Consider the following 21,178-nt stretch of genomic DNA (forward strand, 5'->3'; position numbering starts at 1 on the left):
GATCCTTGTGAAAAAAGAAAAGAAAAGAAAAGAAAAACAGCTATAAAAGATATATTTAGGACTATTGGAGAAATTTGAATATGAACTAAATTTGAATATTAGGTGATATTAGGAAATCATTGTTAATTTTCTCAGCTATGATAACAGTATTTGGACTGTGAGGGAGAATGTTCTCAGTTGTAGGAGATATACACTGAGGTATTTATAGTGGAAGTGGCATAATAAATTTAGCTTATTTTCTAATGGCTTTGTCTATACACACATACACACACACAGAATAATGCAAATATGGTAAAAATGGTAATTTTGAATTTAGTTGGTGAGTATCCAAATACTCATCATACTATTATTTCAACTTTCTGCATTTTTGAGATTTTCCTTTAAAAATATTAGAACAATTTAGGGGCGCCTGGGTGGCGCAGTCGGTTAAGCGTCCGATTTCAGCCAGGTCACGATCTCGCGGTCCGTGAGTTCGAGCCCCACGTCAGGCTCTGGGCTGATGGCTCGGAGCCTGGAGCCTGTTTCCGATTCTGTGTCTCCCTCTCTCTCTGCCCGTCCCCCGTTCATGCTCTGTCTCTGTCCCAAAAAATAAATTAAAAAAAACATTAAAAAAAAAATTAAAAAAAAAAAATAAATAAAAATAAAAATATTAGAACAATTTAAAGGAAAAGGAACATGGGGATAATTTCTTAAAAGATTTCTTTAAAAAAAAGATTTCTTAAAAGGAAGTGTTGAATAGCTCTATCTTAGTTAATCTGAAAAGAATCCTATGTTAGCAAATATTATTTCGAGTTGACCTCATCCTTTTAAATTTTTTATTTTGTGTTTTATAGTGTATATAATATATTAATATAGTGGCACATATAAATTTGTTATATAAGGATTTACATAAATACTTCACATTTACGTAAATCTTTGATATAAAGAAATATGCATGCTCAAAATTTCTTGCTCATGTACTGTGCATCAGTAATATTTGGACACTACTGCCATGCCTATAATTTCTCATGTTTCCAGGTTAACTTTTAAACTGCTACCAAGGTAGGTAAAATAATCCCATTGCCGATTTACCGAGCAGAGAGGATGTGAGCAAAGTGATTAGGATTTGCTAGGGAGGCTTCCATCAGGATTGAGTGCATTTTGGCGGGGGGGGGGGGGGGGGGGGCACTTAAACATCAGAAGTTATCATTGTGGCTGTGCCAAGATTAAGTAAAGATGGAGAGAGCTCTCTAGACTGCATTTCTCTGCCTTCCAAGACTTTCACTTTGTCTAGGAAAAATTTGGAATCTATGAAATGTAATCAAGATATCTCCCACAACACAGTTCCCCTGGCCTCAGCCTCTGGCTGCAGTGTTCCCTGGAATGAAGACTGCACAATGATCTTCGGGTTGGGGGGAGGGGGGAGTAACAAGTTGCAGTGGCAAGCAGATACATCCTCACTCCTAACAGTGTCCTCCAACCCTCACATCCTACAATGAGGAGGACAGCTTGGTGTTGGGAGGAAGCTGGAATGGGGCAAGATTGGATGATGCTGTGCTGGAGGTTTCTGTGATCTATGTGAGACAAATTTGGGTGTCACATTGCTGGTTACCATGTGGCTCTTGGGGTAAAAAACTCCCAACTGAGGATCACCTGGGTGTCTCAGTCGGTTAAGCATCTGACTCTTGGTTTCAGCTCAAGTCATGAACTCACAGTTTGTGGGTTCAAGCTCCACATCAGGCTCCAAGCTGACAGTACAGAACCTGCTTGGGAGTCGCTCTCTCTTCCTCTCTCTCCCCCTCCCCCTGCTCTGTCTCAAAATAGATAAACACACACACACACACACACACACACACACACACACACACACACACACTCCTGAATGGCCACCAGCAGACTTTTTTCTTTCATGGGAGTCCAGGTTGCAGATGCTCAGACTGTGGAGAGTGTTTTAGCAAATTGGAGGCAGGAGAAAGAAAGGGAGCAGGGGATTGCCTGGAGGTCAGATGTCATTCTCCTCCTAAAATATCCTCAAGAGATTTCCATAGCCAACAGCAGCCTTTCCCAAATGGAATTCTGATTTTATAGGATGTTTATTAGGTGAGACTCAAAAAGGAGTAGAGTGGTGATAGAAGTTTGTGAAATGCTGGATTAAATGTGCTTCTCACAGGGAGACATGGCATAGCCTTGTATAAGCAAATTTGCACCGTGAATCTTCAAAATTGGGTTTGTAGTATTTATGGCTTCTGAAGCTTATATAAACATGATTTTTTTTTCCCTAGAGCATCCTGGAAATTCTAGAAAATTCATTCACTCTTTCATTCAACAAATATGTGTTGAGTAGCTGTACCCATGGCAGACATTGTTCTTGGCACTGAAGATGCAGAGATAAACAAGACAATGTTCTTTCCCAAATGGAACTTATATTCTAGTGGGATGACAGCAAATAAACAAACAACTGGGACAATGAAGGCAGTATAATAGGTGCTATGAAAATAAAGCAGGAAAAAGAGACAGTGGGGTGGGGGCTTGAGGTAGTGGCTATTTTAGATCGGTAGTCAGAGAAGTCTCCCTGTGGAGTGATATTTGAGTAGAGGCCAAGAGTGAATGGCAGTGGCCATGTGAAGATGTAGAGGAAGAGTATTCCCAACAGAGGTACCTGGTACAAAGGCCACAGGGCAGGAGGGAGAGCTTGGGGAATTCCAGAAACATGAGTCTTAAGGTAGAATGAGCAAGATGGGGAGGAAGGACAGGAGACCAGGAAGGGTAAGAGAACTCTCCCTTTAGTAGAGGTACGCAGGAGCCCATCATGAAGGAGCATGTCATGAGAATGTTCAGGGAAGAGGTGATCATTTAGGAGACTTTACGTATCACAGACTGTGAGTTACAGAGGGCAAGTTCCTGACATCTCTCTTCTCTAATTCCTTCAATGAATCTTATCTTTCTACTCCTTAAATAGTGAACTCAAGCTCTTGTTCCCATATCTCTTTTCCCTAATATCACCCACTCCTTTAGTGACTGTGGTGGCCAGGACTAGTCTTCACTCTATCTGGTTCTCATCTTTTCTGGGCACCCCTTTCAGTGGGCAGGGCCATGTGACTACTTCTGACCAATGGTCTACGAGCAGGAGTAATGAGTTCACTTTCAGCCTGCAGCATTTGATTAGCAGGGCACAAGCCTCAATTTCCTCTATTCCCCTTGCAGTCGTGGTTAAGACAGTTTCAGGTTCCAGATGGCACAACAAGATGATGGAGGCTCTGAAAGCCTGGGCTACCAAGTTGCCACATGGAAGTCCATGCCCCAGAGAGTCACCCAACACAGGAAATCTGGGCATAAGAAAATGCACCTTTTGTTAAAGCACAGAGATTTTAGGATTATCCCACCGTAACTGAATGGTACACTGATATAATTGAGTGGCTCTCAAAATTTTGAGCCTTAGGACTTCTTTTACTCATAAAGATTAGTAAGGACCCCAAAGAGCTTTTGTTTATGAGGGTCATACCTATAGTTATATATCATTTTGGAAATTATAATTGAGAAATTTAAAACATTTACTAATTCATTTGAAAACAACAAACCGATTTATTTTGTATTTTATGAAATGTATTTTATGAAAATGTATTTTATGAAATGTATTTTATGTATTTTATGAAAAACAATTAGGTTTATTTTTAAATTTATTAAGATGAGTGGCAATGTTTTACACTTTTGTAAATCTCTCTAATGTCTTAAGAGCATTATATGATATTACATTACTAACAATACCATGATAACAGTTTTTAAAGCTTTGGGAAGCTACCAAGCTCATAGTGACAAATATAGATTTTCCAAATTTCTAATTTTTGCTTGAAAGCTCATATTTTACAATTATAACCAATGCTGTTGGTTGTTTTCCTTGAAAAACAGGCCCACTTAGTACATTTTTGAGGAAATGTCTGTCAAATACTCAAGTTTGAATAATTGTAGTATATCTGCCTATAATTCTTTCAAGTAAAAATTGTTTTCCATGAAAAAATCTACCAACTCAGCTTGCAACTCCATCATACAAAGGCTTTTCCTCAAGATTGAGACTATATTTCAATATGCAGCAAGACAGGATGCTTAAATTGTAATCCAGCATGCCCTTCTCTGACTAGTCACATTCTGTTGTTTTTTGGGTAATTGTCTCACTGCCTCTGTAAGCTCTGTGACTGCAGATCCCATGGTCTTTTTCTCCCTTGTAACCTCCATATTATTCAGTAGTCATTACTGAATGAGTATATTCTATCTTTCCAAATAGACCAATGGTAAGCACATTGAAATAGGGATTCTATGCTATTCTTCTTTGAATCACCAACACCTAAGACAGGGTGTTGGGCCCAACAGAGCACAACTGCAGTTCTTTATGATACTAAAGTTTATTATGTACATTATATTAGGAGAGCCAGTAATAATGCCAGCAGTAATGAATCTTTATTTTCTTTCAATATCTATTGTAGAGGAGCTGAGTATGGTTGCAGATTGGCAGAAGCACACACACACACGCACACATGCACACACATGTGCGCACCCACACACCCATTAGAGATTCCTACTCAAGAAAGAGAACTTTATAGGAACAACGTGGTCCCACAGAGCAGGGTTGGATGCAGGATGTCAGTATGCATTTCCTCCCACCATGGGGTATGTTGGTGACACTGAACTCTGCACACATCAACTGGAAGAAAGTCATCACCCATTTATTCTCAGCTTTATGTCATCATTCTGGAAAATTATGCTCACAATCTATTTGCTCTCACTACATGTAATGAATGCTTACAACCACTAGGATCTTCTAGTTCTAGAAACCAATAGTATCAACAAGGCCATCCTCTACCTGGGGCAAAAACAGAATCAGTGTCCAGGGGTCACTGAAAATCTTCATGTCTCAGCTTCCCAAGGTCCCAGAAATACCCCACCCTCACCAAGAAATCAACAGAAAACATTTGCTTTTAGAATTAAGCACGTTGGTGAGAAATGTATAATGTGAGACACAGATATAGTTTAAATTCTGTGAACCCACATGATAGAGAGGGTTAGCTCCTATACACTGTTTGGGACAGCAATTATTTATTTATTTATTTATTTATTTATTTATTTATTTAAAATTTTTTTAATGTTTATTTATTTTTGCAAAAGATAGAGACAGAGCACAAACAGGAGAGGGATGGTAAGAAAGGGAGACACAGAATCCAAAGCAGGCTCCAGGCTCCAAGCTGTCAGCACAGAGCCTAACATGGGGCTCGAACTCACGAACCGCGAATCATGACCTGAGCCAAAGTCCGACGCTTAACCGACTGAGCCACCCAGGAGCCCTGGGACAGCAATTACTTTTAAAGAACCAAGTTTTTGTTAACATTGCTCTTGCTCCTGAGCCCACTGACAAGCTAATGTCATCAGTTTTCCCTCTATTTTGTAAATCACAAATTTAAATATAATCCAATTGTGAGTGTCAAATTTACACTACACTCTAGTCAACTGAGTTATAGATAGAGAGAGAGACAGAGAGAGAGATATGTTATACTCAATAGTGTCTTCAGGATGAGTAGGTAAGCCACATCAAATTATCCTTAAAAAACAGCCATGAGCTACTACACTATTGCCAAGAACACATTCTGACATTAATGCTTTCTTCTTTCTGAAAGACTAGTGTCACCTCTTACATTCTCTTTTTATAGCAGCTTTATTGAAATACATAAACCCCATACCATAAAATCCACCTTTGAAAGTGTACAATTTGGTGGGTTTTAGTATATTTATAGAATCATGCAACCATCGACACTAACTTTAGAACATTTTTAACAACCATAAAGAGACCCTGTACCCATTAGCAGTCACCCTCTATCCCCACCTCCGCCAGCCCCTGGCAACCACTCATCTACTTTCCATGGATTTGCCTGTTTGGGGCATTTCATACAAACAAGTTCATATACTATGTGGCCTTTTTTGTCTGGCTTCTTTCAATTAGCACAACATTTTCAGGTATGTTATAGCATGTATCAATCCTTCAGTTCTTTTTCATAGCCAAAAAATATTCCACTATAGAGATATGCCACATTTTGTTCATCCATTCATTAGCTGATGAGCATTTACGTGTTTCCATTTTTTGACCATTATAAATAATGCCTCTGTGGACATTGCGTACAAATTTTTATGTGAACACGTTCTCAATTCCTTTGGGATTTATCTATGAGTGGATTAAAAAACACTTTAAGGATTGAGTCAATGCAGGGATGAGAATAAGTCAAAAGGTTTTTTTTCACAGATCTGTCAAGCTCCCGAAACTAAAAGGACATTAGAAGGGAAAAATGAGTTATTAAATAACAAAGGCAAAGTCAGAATAATAGGTAATTATAGCCTAAAGAAACATTTATCTTGTCCTGGTCAGTTTAAATTAATTTTAATATTACATAATTAACTTGGAAAGACATTCAAAAACACTAAGAACAATTATAAATCTGTCTTGCTTTTTTAAGATATAAATTTCTAGGTTCTTTTAGAATAGAAAATATTAGTATTTAACAAGGATACTTTTGGTTTAGTGATTTATGATTTCAATACTAAGCCTACTGCTGTGTTCGGATACCCACCTGCTATTAAAGATTCTAAACTGTATTTCAAAAATTCTAAGTCACCTAAAATGAAGAGTACTACAGGGCTTAAAGTCGTTTGAGAACAGAGATATACTTCATAAAACTGGAGAATAAGGGGGTTATTCTTGAAATAAAAGGCCAGAATCTTGAACACTAGCAGACAACTTGCTGCTTTCATCTGAGGAAAAAGAACTAACGTCATCTGAGAAAATTATGGTTAAAAATCATTTCTATATCTTTTAATGTAATGAAAGAACATTGAGAGTTAAAATAATCAGGCAAGACTTCAGGTTTGAAAAAAACCCCAAAACTGTCAAATCCTTTGGGTTTTTCTACTTTCAAGTTCAGACATACAGTAAATTACAGATATGGGGGACAAAATAACATTCCCTGCATGGTGAACATTTCGATAGTCTAGTTGAATCTATTTTCAGTATCCATTTGGTACTAATTTCCCCAAGTTTCAAAGCATAAAAGTAGTAAATGAAATTGTAAAGCTCATATGCAGGGTACCAGAAAAAATAACAGCCATTATATGATGGCTGTCACTTTTTAAAGCCTGGTTCTGCTTGAAGAATTACTGCAATAGCAATGAAAGAGGCATGCTTTCCCACCCATGATGTAATTTGCCTAGTTATGCTTGCCTAGTATTCTATAAAGATAGAATCTTTGGAAAAAAGAAACAAGGCCAAACTTTGTGCAACCTATGGCTTTTACTTTTTATTACCAACACACAAAGTAAATGAAAAAAATATCAATTGTTTCTCTTTAACTCTCAGCTTCCTATTTCCAGATGCTTTAAATAGGATAGAAAAAGCAAGGCAACAAAACAAATTCCATCCACTACATGAAGGTTGACCTATCAATGTTTCATTTGCAAAGAGTCAATAATAAAGTCGTAACTATAAAAAGAAGGAAAACAATTATCGCTTAAGTGCCTCCTTAGTTCCTGAATTTTTTCCAGAAAGAACAATATGAGCCATATATTAGCACAGCAAAAAAGTTACTTTTTCCTTTTCATAAATTTTTTTGCTTCTTTCAAAAGCTCTTCCATATCTTCCTTCTCTTGGTCTTCCTGCCCTGGTTCCCAGTCAGAATCTTCATCTGTTGGCTCATATTCTTCTTCCTCATCATCTAGAAAACGGTCATTGAGGTCATACTCATTGGATTGCCCAACATTATCACTATCTTCATCTGATATGCTCCTCACTGGAAAAAAAAAAAATTTTTTTTTCGGTACACAACAGATCAATCACCACTCAAACCTGAGAGTAGAGATATCTAACTATAAAATGTCTTTCTCTGACAAGAAGTATTGTTACTTAAGACATTGCTAACCACCACAAATTTCTAGAAAGAGGGCTAAAATTATTCTTTGTTAGAATTCTAACTTTTTAAAAAACATTTGTTTAATTCTAACTCTTCCTACCAAGAGGATCCTGAAACTAAAATGTCCTGTGAGGGCACCTGGGTGGCTCAGTCAGTTGAGCATCTGACTTTGGCTCAGGTCATGATCTCACAGTTCGTGGGTTCAAGCTCCACCTTGGGCTCTGTGATGACAGCTCAGAGCCTGGAGGCTGCTTCAGATTCTATGTCTCCCTCTTTCTCTGCCCCTTCCCCACTTGCACTCTCTCTCTCTCAATAAACATTAAAAAATTAAAAAAAATAAATTAAAAAAATTTTAAATGTCCTGTGAGATTCCTAATAATGGTTCCTTAATAATATAATCAAGCGTGCCTGGGTGACTCAGTCGGTTACGTGTCTGACTCTTGATTTCGGCTCAGGTCATGATCTTATGGTTCGTGAGTTCGAACCTTGCACTGGGCTCCATGCTGACAGCACAAGCCTACCTGGGATTCTCTCTCCTTCTCTCTGCCTTTCCCCTACTCTCTCTCTCTCTCAAAATAAATAAGTAAATAAAATAATAATATGATAATCATATTTATGCTCTCCTACCCTCCGGGGCGGTAGAATGTATTTTTGTCCCAGTTATTTACTATCCGTCCCTGTCATATGGTTATATTTAACCACCCCACTGACATCAGACTTGGCCAAAGAAAAGTAGGTGGAAATGGTGTGTGTCACTTCCAAGGAGAAGCTTTAAGAGCCTTTCTGTAGTTTCTGCTGCAGCCATTTTCCCTCTGTCACAGTCTCCCTCATCCTAGATACAGGCTGATCCTTTAGTTCGGCTTCCAGGATGAGAACACACATGGGACACACGAAGGAGAAATACACCTATTTATTGTTGTGAGGCGCTGAAATTTGGGGACTGTTATCACAGTAAAGCTGGCACAATCTGTGATCAAATAAGAAAATATGAGTCTACACATTTTGTAAAGTTTAGTTTTATAGATCTTCCAGTTCATGTTTCAGTGACTGGGATTACTGAAAATATCAGGATGACTATGGTAACACCATTAGAATTTATAGGTTTCTAAATAATACTAGAATTGTAATAGAATTTTTCCATCTCGAAATCCATTTCTTCCCTCATCCCACTTTTTTATTTTCATTGCAAGCCAACAGGCTTATTTTAAGATAAGCTCCCTAGGATGATGTGGAGCATTTAAGAAACAAGTAGGAAGATTCTCTCTGGAAATCTATGAATGGCAGAGGACAATCCCTGCGTGAACACCAAATGTAGGAGTTAAAAATATTATTGTTTGTACTTCTGTATATGCTTTACTTCACCTCTTCCTAAAATGTTCACATGCAATAGACAGTTAAAAAACACAAAAAAACACAAAAAAGTAAGGTAATTTATCTGTCCTCTTAATTGCCATAGTCCGGACATTTACATTTTTCTTAATATCGCTATTCATTTCCAGAGAGGATTTGAGCCAGCTTATATTAATGAGGTCATAAAAAATACAAAGGAAAGTAGAAACTAAGAACATAAAAACCAGAATGTAAACATGTCAACCTTCATTTTTAACATAATTATTATAAATTGAGCATCAGGTTTCTCCCCAAGTTTCTTGTTAGCCAAGGCTAAAAAGGCTACATAATGATTTGCACAGTGCTCATTAGCATAAGAAGCACACCAGTCCCTTAAGGGAAATGTAGCACTGTATTTATTTGTATACATTTCTCATCTCCTGTAAGTATCCTGAGGGCATGTTTTACATCTAGCTAATCTCAACTCCCCATATAACTTTTATGACAGAAAACATTTAAAAAACATTTAGAGGGCAGTTTGCAGATGGCAAAAGGAGGGAGGGAGGAGGGAAGAACATCAATATTCTTCTTGGCCATTCTGCTTTGGAAGTATTTCATATACATAACTAGTGACATCTCAGCAAAGCATTTCCTTTCAGATTCAGAAATTACCCTGAAGATTTATAAGAGAAACATACATAAAGCTGAAACAACTTCAAGTTCTCCTCCTGCTTTATTGGCTGTTCCTCTTCTCTAACATACTCCAGTCTTATATCCTAAATTCCCAAATGTATATCCTAAGCCCTGACCAACACCTGAATTCCAGACTCCTTTATCTCACTGCCTATATACTCTCTCTACTTGCATAACTAACAGGCATCTGAAACATATTCCCAGAACACAACTCTTGAGGTGCTTCACCCAAAACCTTTCTCTTATCAGTCTTAGTATATGACTTCTCCAACCTTGACCTTCTCCAAGAAATCTTGGAGTCATCCTTGAACATCCCCCACTGAAAACCCGATATCCAATATGTCAAGAGATCCTATTGACTCTGCCATCAAAATCTATCTGCCACTTCTCACTACATCTACTCCATACTCTGGTCCCCATACCATCATCTTCTTTTTTCAACCAGTTCCAATGTTCACCCAACTGGTTTCTGGCTTCCACTCTTGTCTATTCTCCACAGAGGAGCCAGAAAACCTTCCAATAGCTTTCTATCTCACTCTGAATTAAAACCGAAGTCCTTACTTATAGGTCCTGGCCTCTATTGCTTCTTGGCCTTTTGACTAAGATCAAGTGTATAGGTCCTGGCCTTAAGACCCTACACAACTGGCCCACAGCTAGCTTTTCTGATCTCATCTGCCACTCTTCACTTACTCGCTTTGTTTGAGTTCTACCCTTTCTCTACTGCTCCTTGAATAGTACAAGCAGGATCATCTCCAGGGCTTTTGGAGTCACTCTTCCCCTTGACTAGCATGCTCTTCCCCGAGATAATCACCTCTCTTACTCTCTCCTCCAAGTCTCTGCTCTAATATCAAATTTTCAGAGTCTGTTTACCATCCTACCCAAAATGGCACCTGCCTCCCACCACACATACCCTTGTCATTCTGTCTGTCCTCTTACATAACTTTTCTTCTTAGCAGTTACCACTACGTGACATCATATAGTTATTTACATGTACATTGCCCACCTTTGTAAAATTCTACAAGAGCAAGACTTTGCCTCTATTGTATCCTCAGCTCTTGTAACAGTGCCTAACATATAGAAGACACTTAATATGTATATTTGTTGAATATATGAATGAACAAATCAACTGCTGAACACCTTTAGTTTTACAGAAATCCTTCATATTATAACCTACACTTTTATCACTAACCTGTCTATACAATGAATTACAATAAAGACTTTTATTTAAATCCTGCTAATTGAAGGGGCTTTAAGCTTCAATGAACCCTGGAAATCTTTAGCAACTTATTGGGCAGGCTCATTTCTTGAGCAATAGGCCATATTATTTGTTTCCTCAAAAAATTGTTTACATCTATCAAATTGTCATTTACACAAACATTACACTCATATTCTTTTAATAGGAGGTTCAGAATCTAAAAAAAAAAAAAAAATCTATAACAGAACTCCAAGTAGCTGGTAGTCAAATTTCATCCATTTTACTTCACATGAACAGGTATTTTGTGCTTTAAGTAAAAGCACCTGAAGAGTCAAACTCAGCTCTAGAATCCAGCTCTATGTCCTTTGTTAGTAGTGTCATGTCCATACTTCTTAACAGGGTTTTAAATGCTGACATGTGATTATCTTTCTGGAATCAATTATAATGGACCCTCCTTAGCCAATTAATGCATGACTTTAAATATTCCATAGTGTAGGGGCACCTGGGTGGTTCAGTTGGTTAAGTGTCTGACTCTTGATTTCAGCTCAGGTCATGATCTCATGGTTTGTGAGACAGCCCTGCATCAGGCTCCATACTGACAGCTCAGAGGCCGCTTAGGGTTCTCTATCTCTCCCCTCTCTGCCTCACCACCCCCTCCACTTGCACACATGCTCTCTCTCCCTTTCTCTCAAAATAAATAGACATCTAAAAAACAAATAAAAATAAATATTCTACAGTGTAAATGCCATCTAGATGGGCACCTACTTTTTTTTTTTTTTAATTGCTGAAGGTGTTTTTAGAAAACGTACAGTTTCTGCCTTTTGATGTAACCATGCAGATAGTGAAACTTTACTTATTTGGAAAATGCTCTGAATCAGCACACCTATTGATGTGAATTATTATATGATTTCCTGAATCATGGAAACAATCTCAACAAGCCCGGTTCTTAACTAAACATGGCTACCACCTAACCTAGGAATAAAATGCCTATCTTTACCACACAATTAGTAAGTTTTTATACAAAAGGGATATGAAGAACACTGAAATCAAGGCGGGAAAAAAATCCCATGCATGTACTCTCTAACTGGGCAAGCTGAAACACAGTATAGTATCTGGATATCTGGATTTAAAGTGATGCAAGTCGTCAGGTTCACATAAACCTTGCTAGTAGCACTGTTTCCTATACAGAAATTTCAAAGAAAGCTTCTCATACAAGGAAGCTTGTTACTAGAGAACCAGGCAACATTCGATGAGGAATCCCATCACAGAAGATCCCAAGCCAAGACTCCAGTATTGTCCAGAGAATGCCGTGGTTGGTGAAAAGCTTATTAACATGCTAAACTAAACTAAACTAACAGGAGATACAGCAGTAGCTGTTTAACTGTTTACAACAAAACATAATTTTTTGTAGTGTTATTTTTTGTAGTTAAATTTCCACAGAATTAAATAGCATAATGCCATTTTTGAAAAAATAAGTGCCTATATGTAGCATTTTCTTGTATTACAACTACCTGATTTGAAATATAATTCTTGAGTGTGTCTGAGAAATCAGAAGTGAGCTTGTTTAGGGGCTCCTGGGTGGCTCAGTCAGTTAAGCGTCCGACTTCAGCTCAGGTTATGATCTCATCTCATGGCTTGCGGGTTCGAGCTCCGCGTCGGGCTCTGTGCTGACAGCTCAGAGCCTGGAGCCTGCTTCGGATTCTGTGTCTCTGGCTCTCTCTGTCCCTCCCTACTCACGCTCTGTCTCTCTCTCTCTCCAAAACAAATAAATATTTAAAAAAAAAAAAAAAAAAAAGAAGAAGTGAGGTTGTTTCTTCCAAATCAAGGCGAACTCAGAAGTCATTTTTTCCCCTACCTTCACTTAGAAGCTTCTTGCTGCTAGTTTTCTGTTTTTATGTGATAGGCCATCCCCTTCATTCAACAAAAAGTCTCTTTAAAAAGCAGCATGGTAAGAGAAAGAGGCTAGACAGATGGGAGGGTAGAAGTCCAAAGATCTGGGTCATCAACAAGCCCATAAAAAATGAACAAGTCATTTAACTTAATGGCTTAATGGAATTTATGTTTTTATCTGTGAGTCAATGGATGTTGATTAAATTACTTCAAAAATCCTTTCTGAATTCTGATTTTAAAACTGAAGTTCTAATTTTAAGGCCAAAGTAGAAATCTTCATTTTCTCTATAGATCAGTGAGTAATATGAAATGTAGGAATGGACTGACAGCTTGACTGCACGAAGCAGTACAAGAGAAATAGGCTGCCACTTATTTTTAAAAATTGATGGGTAACATCAGACTTCCATGATGGAAAATAACCACCGTTAGGGAAGAAACAAACTCTTAACACGTTTAAAACAACATGGTATTAACTGGTTGGAATTAGGCTACAGCAATTTCTGACTTTTCTATTTATGTAGAGGAATGTGTGATATGAAAATGACAATTCCTAAATTTGTATCTAATCTTTCTTTTACAGTTTAAAATTTCATTGTCAACTCTTACCCCAAGAACATAAGTCTGAAGAGCTAATGAAGAGTACAGTGTCAAATACATGTTGGAAGAAATGCTGGTTTTACAGAAAGAAAAGATTGTTCCAAACTGCTGATTTTTGCACACAGATTTCGGGTGTTAGGATCTAAGATGCCAGATGCCTCATAGCAGATTTACAGCTTAACGTCAATAATTCTTCAGATTTTATTTTCCTTTACCATTCTGATCTACTTTATTATATATGAATTTCTTTTTTTAAATATCATTGCACTAGCCTTTTTCATATCCCCAAATCTCTCAGCTTTCCCCACACTAAGCAGCAGTTTATATAATCTCATTTAAGTTCCATTAATTTTCACAATAGCTTTTAGAGCTTTTGGGTTCTACTTCTGGGGAAAAAAGCATATATAAGCAAATGTGCGCATACAGTGGCAGAACTAAATATTAAAATAGCTATCAGTAGAAAATTCTAAATTTCCAGGCATGAATGGTACTGACAGCACGGAATAATGCATATCACATAACGATAAAACCCAGAATGACTTCAATAATCAGATGACAAAATGCTAATGATAATTTCTTTTAAATATCTCAACAGGTAAGTTAACTAAGAAAGTATAAAATAAAATTTTCCTGGCACTGATTACTCTTGCATTCAGTATCTTGTGCCAAAACCCCAGCACTTTAAAAAAGTGTGGGAAGTTAGTGAAATTTTAAGCCAATTAGATATGTAAGAAGTTTAACACATGGTAGCATCAAACCTACAGAAAACAAAATGCACTACATAAATTGTTACGTGTGTGGAAGAACTCTGCAGACAGAAATGTTCTAGGAGTGCTACAAATCAGAAGTTAAATAGTAAGAGTTCAACGCAGTTATTTTAATAGTGGTACTATATTAAATTTTATTGTCTTATTGTGTAGTTATGATACCCCCACCTCAAATTCAACATGCTTAAACTTTAAAAAAAGGAGACGGGGTGCCTGGGTGGCTCAGTGGGTTAAGTGTCCAACTCTTGATTTCAGCTCAGGTCATGACCTCACGATTGTTTGATGTTCTCTTTCTCTCTCACTCTGCCCTTCTTTTTTTCTCTCTCAAAAAAAAAAAAAAAAAAAAAAAAAACAACACCACAAACAAAAAACAAAACAAAACTACCTGGTTCTTCCTCCTGATCTCTACAATATGTAAATGTCATCCCCAGTCACCTGATAAACTGTATCATAATTCTGAGTCATCATTATTTCCTTTATGTCATCCCAGCCCCCACACCATAACCAATTAGTTGGCAGATCTGATTTTTCCTTCAAACTCTCACTTGTATCCAATTCTATTTTTCCATTCTCATGGTGGCCACTCTAGTTCTGGCCCTTTATTCAATTGCCTAATTAACACCCAGAAGACTTCTCCCACTCTAATTCAGACTGTTCATTCTCAGAAGCTTGATTTGGATAAAATACTGCCTCACCATTATTTGCCAATGCACCCACACCTTTGGTCTAACTTTCAAGAGCTTCTATAATCTGGCTTTCATATATCTTTTCATTATCATACACAGTAACTACAGAGACTCTCCACATTAGTTAAACTGATCCACTTACTAACTCCACACACAACTTACCATTTCTACCTAGATGTCCTTGATTGATCTATTATTAACTTTGACTGGGATGTCCTATACCTACCAACCACAAAGTTAAGAGATAAAGATGATTTAAATACAACCAAGACCAATTTCAAGAACAACTTAGCATAAATTCCCACATCATGGTCTGCCCTGATAAGTCCCACTAGAAAGTGCTCCTGCCCTTTCCTTGGAGATTTTAGACCATCTCATCACAAGCATATAGAGCCAGAACTGGTTCTCATGGATCTCTGTAACTCTGCTCACTTGGAAGACATAATAAATGAATAAGTAAGTGTACAACAAATTAGTATACAAACACGATTAAGAACTTGGGCGATGTTAAACTTTAAGGATTTGGGAGATGAGAAAAACAAGGATGTTAGAATTCAGTGTTAAATATCTCTAAGTTAAGAAATACAATGAGACCCCCCAACATTCAATTTAATATTTGAAATACTCCAGACAACCTAATTTGTAAGTTTTAGAACAGGAAGAATGTTCTGACTACATTGCCATGTAACAACCCTTGAAAGTAGATTAAAAATAAAACTATCTATACTTTTAAAAAAAACTGTCTTTCCAATGAAAAGTTTTTCTTATAGCTGTTGCAAAAATATGCCTTCCTTCAGAAGATTCTCTAATAATAATTCAAAGAGACTTTTCAAAGAAAATTCAGATATTTTTAACTATGCCATCTGATGCATATTGATAACTTTTAGGAAAATGGTTCCTATTTCTATAAAAATACAGATGTGTCAAATGCCTTTTCATGGGACAGTGTTAAACTTTGTCAGTGAAATATAGCTCTAATTGCTATACATTACATGACTCCTGGAAGGAAAGTTCATTTAACCACCATACATGCTATATCACTAGATATAGCCCCAGTAAAAAAAAAAGTGTAACATATAACCTCTATACCCTATTAGCTCAGATAAAATGAGTTATTTGTGTCTGGAGTACTAAAGCATGAAAGTGTGTTTCAATGAGAAATTTCAAGTGGAATTCTCTTATGGCGAAATTCATTATTTTCATCACTTGGTTACAAGGTGGTTATGTTTATGCACACACAAGTGCATGGGGTCATAGCCTGTATAGTATGCATTTTATTCTCTCACTCTGTGGGCAGAAATACTGTATGCTGAATTGGCCTCTGCACTATATAAATGATATGAAGAAGCCAGAATCTGTTAAAGGTAAAAAATATTAGGGTTTGGAAGCAGGGGAAAGAGAAGGTAAAATAGAACTGCTGTACCTAGGACTGAATGACACTTGATCATTGCTTCTCTGGTATCTGTCCTCCCTCCCTCTCCTTCTTCCAAAACTTCAGTTTCTGTTGGGGATCCCTGCAGTGACCCTATCTTGGTTCCAGGGATGGTACGAACTAATCAGTGGTCATAGTGATTGGTCCAAGAGTAAGAATGTGATCTAAACCAGTAAAAAAAGCGAATTTCCTGATTCTTCGTAGGAACAGTGAGAGCTAAAGTTATTCATCCTCTCTCTCTCCTTACATATAAACATGGGTGCTGAATAAGGATGCACATAGTTCCTTCGTTGGGACAGGAGCCAGTCTTAGGATAATAATGACGCCTCTCAAGACAGAATGATGAAAGGATATTGGGTCACTGGTGACAATAATGACATTAATAATGAGTCAAAGCAGTAAATCTTATCTAAATCCATCTCTACTTCTGGATTTTTCACTTAAAGAAGTCAGTAAGTTCTCATTACCATTTAGGCTAGTTTGAGATCATGTTTTCAGGTACTGGCAAACAAAAGAATCAAAACAGATACAAGGATACATATACATTGTTATGCAGTGACTGTAGAAAACCTCTGCTACATAAAAAATTTATCACTATTTTTCATCTAAGAAAAATCATTAAAATCAGCAAATTCATGGAGGCAGAGATAAAAAAAAATTCACATAAGTGGAAACTACATCTAGGTTCAACAAGAGAATCATTTGACAGTTTCATTTTGAGTTTACTCAAGTAAAATTACTTACCTGGATGTGTACTATGTCTATATTCTATCTTGTGCTGGGGATTCTTCCTAAAAAAAAAAAAAAAAAAAAAGGCAAATATAAGATTTTTCCAATCACTAAATATTAGTAAAGACTATTTAAATTAAACTAGAACACTCACTAACCTACAAATAAAAATTAGGTCCCAATAAGTGTCTTATTGAAAAGCATTTGCTTTTTTGTTATTGTTGTTAACTATAGTCACTATGTTGTATGAAGCATCTGCTTTTTAATTACAACATTTAATAAGTGCCTACTACATGCTGGGCATATTTCTGGGGAAATATCTTCTGGGCAGATATCCTGGTGAACCAAAATTTTTACCTCAAGACTTACTAGAGAAAAACAGTATAAGACAAATAAAATACAACATATCATATTCCCAAAATACAATACTGTATTTCTAAAATGTCAATGCCATATATCATATATAAAAATATAATGTAAAGTAGTGTATAAAACATAGAACACAAAGTATCAAATATGTGTGTCTATGTGTGTATGCATGTAATGTCTAAGAGGATACTTTTAAGGCTCTTCTTGAATCCAAAGACCAAAGCACTTAAGTCATATCTCTAAAGATTGTCAGTTGTTATGAGGATACAGAAAAGTTAATTTGCATTGAGAAATTCATATGACATATTCCAAAGTCAAACGGAAACTACTGTTTGGATATCTATTTTTTATTATACGTACTCATGATCTCTTCTATTATTTTATTAGCTAAACGCGAATAAAATAGCATTTAGCTAATAAACTGCCCAGGCAGCACAAAATCCAAAGCAGTAACTGGTCCATCATTACCAGCTTGATGAGTACCTCTCTATGGTGGGCTAATGTGGGAGAGCTGGGGGACACTGACAATAGGTATGTGCTGAGGTGCACCGCTCATACGAAGCTGTTGTGAGAATTCATGAAGAATACGGAGCAAGTCCTTAGTCTAAGGACGCAATAAGTTGTAAGTAATTAATGTTAGCCATTGACACATCCATCACTGGTTCCAGAAATAGTCATGGGGCACTAATTGCATGTCAGTCTCTGTGTCAAGTGTCAGTGACATTGCTTATTGCTAATATCTCTTCTTTTTAGGATAGCATTTAATACAGTATAAGATTGCAACCACACAGTTAATTAGAGCCATAACTCAACAGTTTTGAAAAGTGGAAAAAAGATTCTACAAAAGATTGTGTATTTGGGATAATTAACCCAAATGTGACCTTTTAATGGAAAAGAAACTTTAAAGTTGAGAGAAATAAACTGGACAACTTAAATGCGGCGAAGAGAAGTGCAAATGAACAAAGCTGCTGTGATGATTTGTGGGAAGACCTTTCCTTACTGACGTGTTTAATTCAGCCTGAATTAAAATTCAATTAATGCTGGACAAGTCAGGGGAGGAAGAACAGACACATGAGGGACATTAATACCAAAATTATTCTTCATCAATAATCTAGAAAAAGACCGTTGGTCATCTGAGATTATTTTGGGTAACCTTTTAAAAACTCTGTGTGTGTGTGTGTGTGTGTGTGTGTGTGTGTGTGTGTGTGTGTGTTAAAATTAAACACACTGGTAGCTTTTTGTTTTGAAAAAAAGTATCAAACATACTAAAAAGTAGCAAGATTAGTACCCTGAAATTCCATATACCTTCATCAAGATTCTTCAAATGTTAACCCTCTACACAGATGCTCCATTGTTGTTGTCGTTGTTGTTGTTGTTGTTGTTACTACTTATGGTCTTTTGAGATTTAAAACTTTTTATTTTTTTTAAAAATTTTTTAAAAGTTTATTTATTTATTTTGAGAGAGACAGTGCAAGTAGGGGAGGGGCAGAGAGACAGAGGAGACAGTGAATCCCAAGCAGGCTCCATGTCATCAGTGCAGAGATTGACACAGGGCTTGAACCCACAAAACTGCAAGATCATAACCCAAGCCGAAACCAAGAGTCAGACACAACCAACTGAGCCACCCAAGAACTCCTCTCCTTCTTTTTAAAATGTATTTTTTTTTAGGTCTTAAGCAGTCCTGTCTTTTCCCACTTTGCCTTTAATAATTAAGAAAAGAAATATTAAAGAGTTAAATACAGTCTTAATTGTTTGCCACCAGAGCCTCTTCCAAAACGGTATGGAGGTTCATCAAAAAATTAAAAGTAGAAATACCATATGATCCAATAATTCCACTACTGGGTATTTACCCAAAGAAAGAAAAACACTAATTCCAAAGGATATATGCACCATATGTTTACTGCAGCATTCTTTACAATAGCCAAGATATGGAAGCAACCTAAGAGTCCATCGATAGACAGATGGATAAGGAAGATGTAGTGTGTGTGTGTATATATACATATATATATGTGTGTGTGTATGTATATATATATATATATGTGTGTGTATATACATATATACATATATATGTATATACGTATACACACACACACACACACACACACACACACACACACACCAGAATATTACACAGCCATAAAAATGGATGAAATTGTGCCATTTGCAATAAATAACATGTATGGCCCTAGAGGCTATTATGCTAAGTGAAATAAGACAGAGAAAGACAAATACTATATGATTTCACTCTCACGTGGAATAAAAAAAAACAAAAACAAATGAATAAACAAACAAAATCAGAATCAGACCTATAAAGACCAGGAACAAGCTGACAGTTACCAGAGGGGAGGGAACTGGGGGATGGACAAAAATGGGTGAAGGAGAGCTTCCAGTTATAGAATGAACAAGTCATGTGAATAAATGGCACAAAATAAGGAATATAGTCAATGATACTGTAAGAGTGATGGTGACAGATGGCGACTACACTGTGGTCAGCATATATAAACTTGTTGAATCACTAGGTTGTATACCTGAAACTAATGTAACATTGTGTGTCAATTACACTCAAATAAAAAAAGTACAGAAATGAAACCAAGGACTTAACAGAGACTCAAGTACAGTTTACGCACCAAATACCAGTTAAAAGACTGCTGATAACAGTTGTCAATGCCAGATAGACTGAAAGTGAAAACAACATTTTTAAAAGGCAGATGCGGGTGGGGAGCAGGTAGTGATTCAACCTCAAGTTTGCAGAAGGTGGTTCCCCTTCTCTATTATCTTTTTTATTTAAGTTTATTTTATTTATTTTGAGAGAGAGAGAGTGAGCGCATAAGCAGGGGAGGGGCAGAGAGAGGGAGAGAGAGAGAACCCCAAGCAGGCTCTGCACCATCAGCATGGAGCCCAATGCAGGGCTCGATCCCATAAACCATGAGATCACGACCTGAGCCAAAATCAAGAGTTGGACACTCAATCCCCTGAACCACTCAGGCGCCCCCTGTCTTCTCTATTATCCTGAAACACATCCATAATTGCACTCATATACCCCATCTACATAATCTAACCTTACATACTACCTAGGCAAACCATTTCAGAATGAAAGATTTCTAAAAAAAAAAAAAAAAAAAAAAAAAAGCTTAATACTTATATATTCCAAAAAGAGCAGAAAAATGTATTATGAAACTTTGTACTCAGAAAACAAAAAAAAGATTTTCAGCTCCATGGACAGATTTTCATCTGCCTCAGAGAGAGAAATGTTTCTTTGAGGCTCTGATAATAGTTTCCACCCTCTCACACAACTTGCTATTTTAAGACAAGTGTAAGACTGCAATGGAAGCCAGAAGCAACTAGTTGATTTGATACTCTTCCACATTTAGAGGCCAAACTCTATCTTGAAAACAAAGAAAAACTATCCTCTGTGATAAGTTCAAAAGTTTCCTGTTCAGGAACTTTAGGATATATTTCCAAATATATTTTCTTCGTTGATGATAAATATAACTCTCAGAATAGACACACTTCAGGAGGAAAATGAGCCAAGAAAGAAAAGATAGTATATCACATGCAAAAGTACATACTCA

At 36.8% G+C, this 21,178-nt stretch overlaps 1 protein-coding gene across 2 annotated transcripts in view; it reads right to left on the reverse strand.

Moving 5' to 3' along the window:
* Positions 1 to 7,284: 7,284 nt before the first annotated feature.
* The window catches only part of APLF (aprataxin and PNKP like factor), a 79,908-nt gene continuing 66,014 nt past the window's right edge, over positions 7,285 to 21,178 (reverse strand). For both annotated transcript variants that reach the window (XM_058683863.1, XM_058683862.1), the window contains 2 exons: positions 17,253 to 17,299; positions 7,285 to 7,799 (listed from right to left, as the gene is read on the reverse strand). In XM_058683863.1, the coding sequence (XP_058539846.1) occupies positions 7,594 to 7,799; positions 17,253 to 17,299 (253 nt within the window). In that variant the 3' untranslated portion in view covers positions 7,285 to 7,593. The remainder of the gene's footprint in view (positions 7,800 to 17,252; positions 17,300 to 21,178) is intronic.

Source organism: Neofelis nebulosa, chromosome 9 (genome assembly GCF_028018385.1).
Source record: "Neofelis nebulosa isolate mNeoNeb1 chromosome 9, mNeoNeb1.pri, whole genome shotgun sequence".
Lineage (NCBI taxonomy): Eukaryota > Metazoa > Chordata > Mammalia > Carnivora > Felidae > Neofelis > Neofelis nebulosa.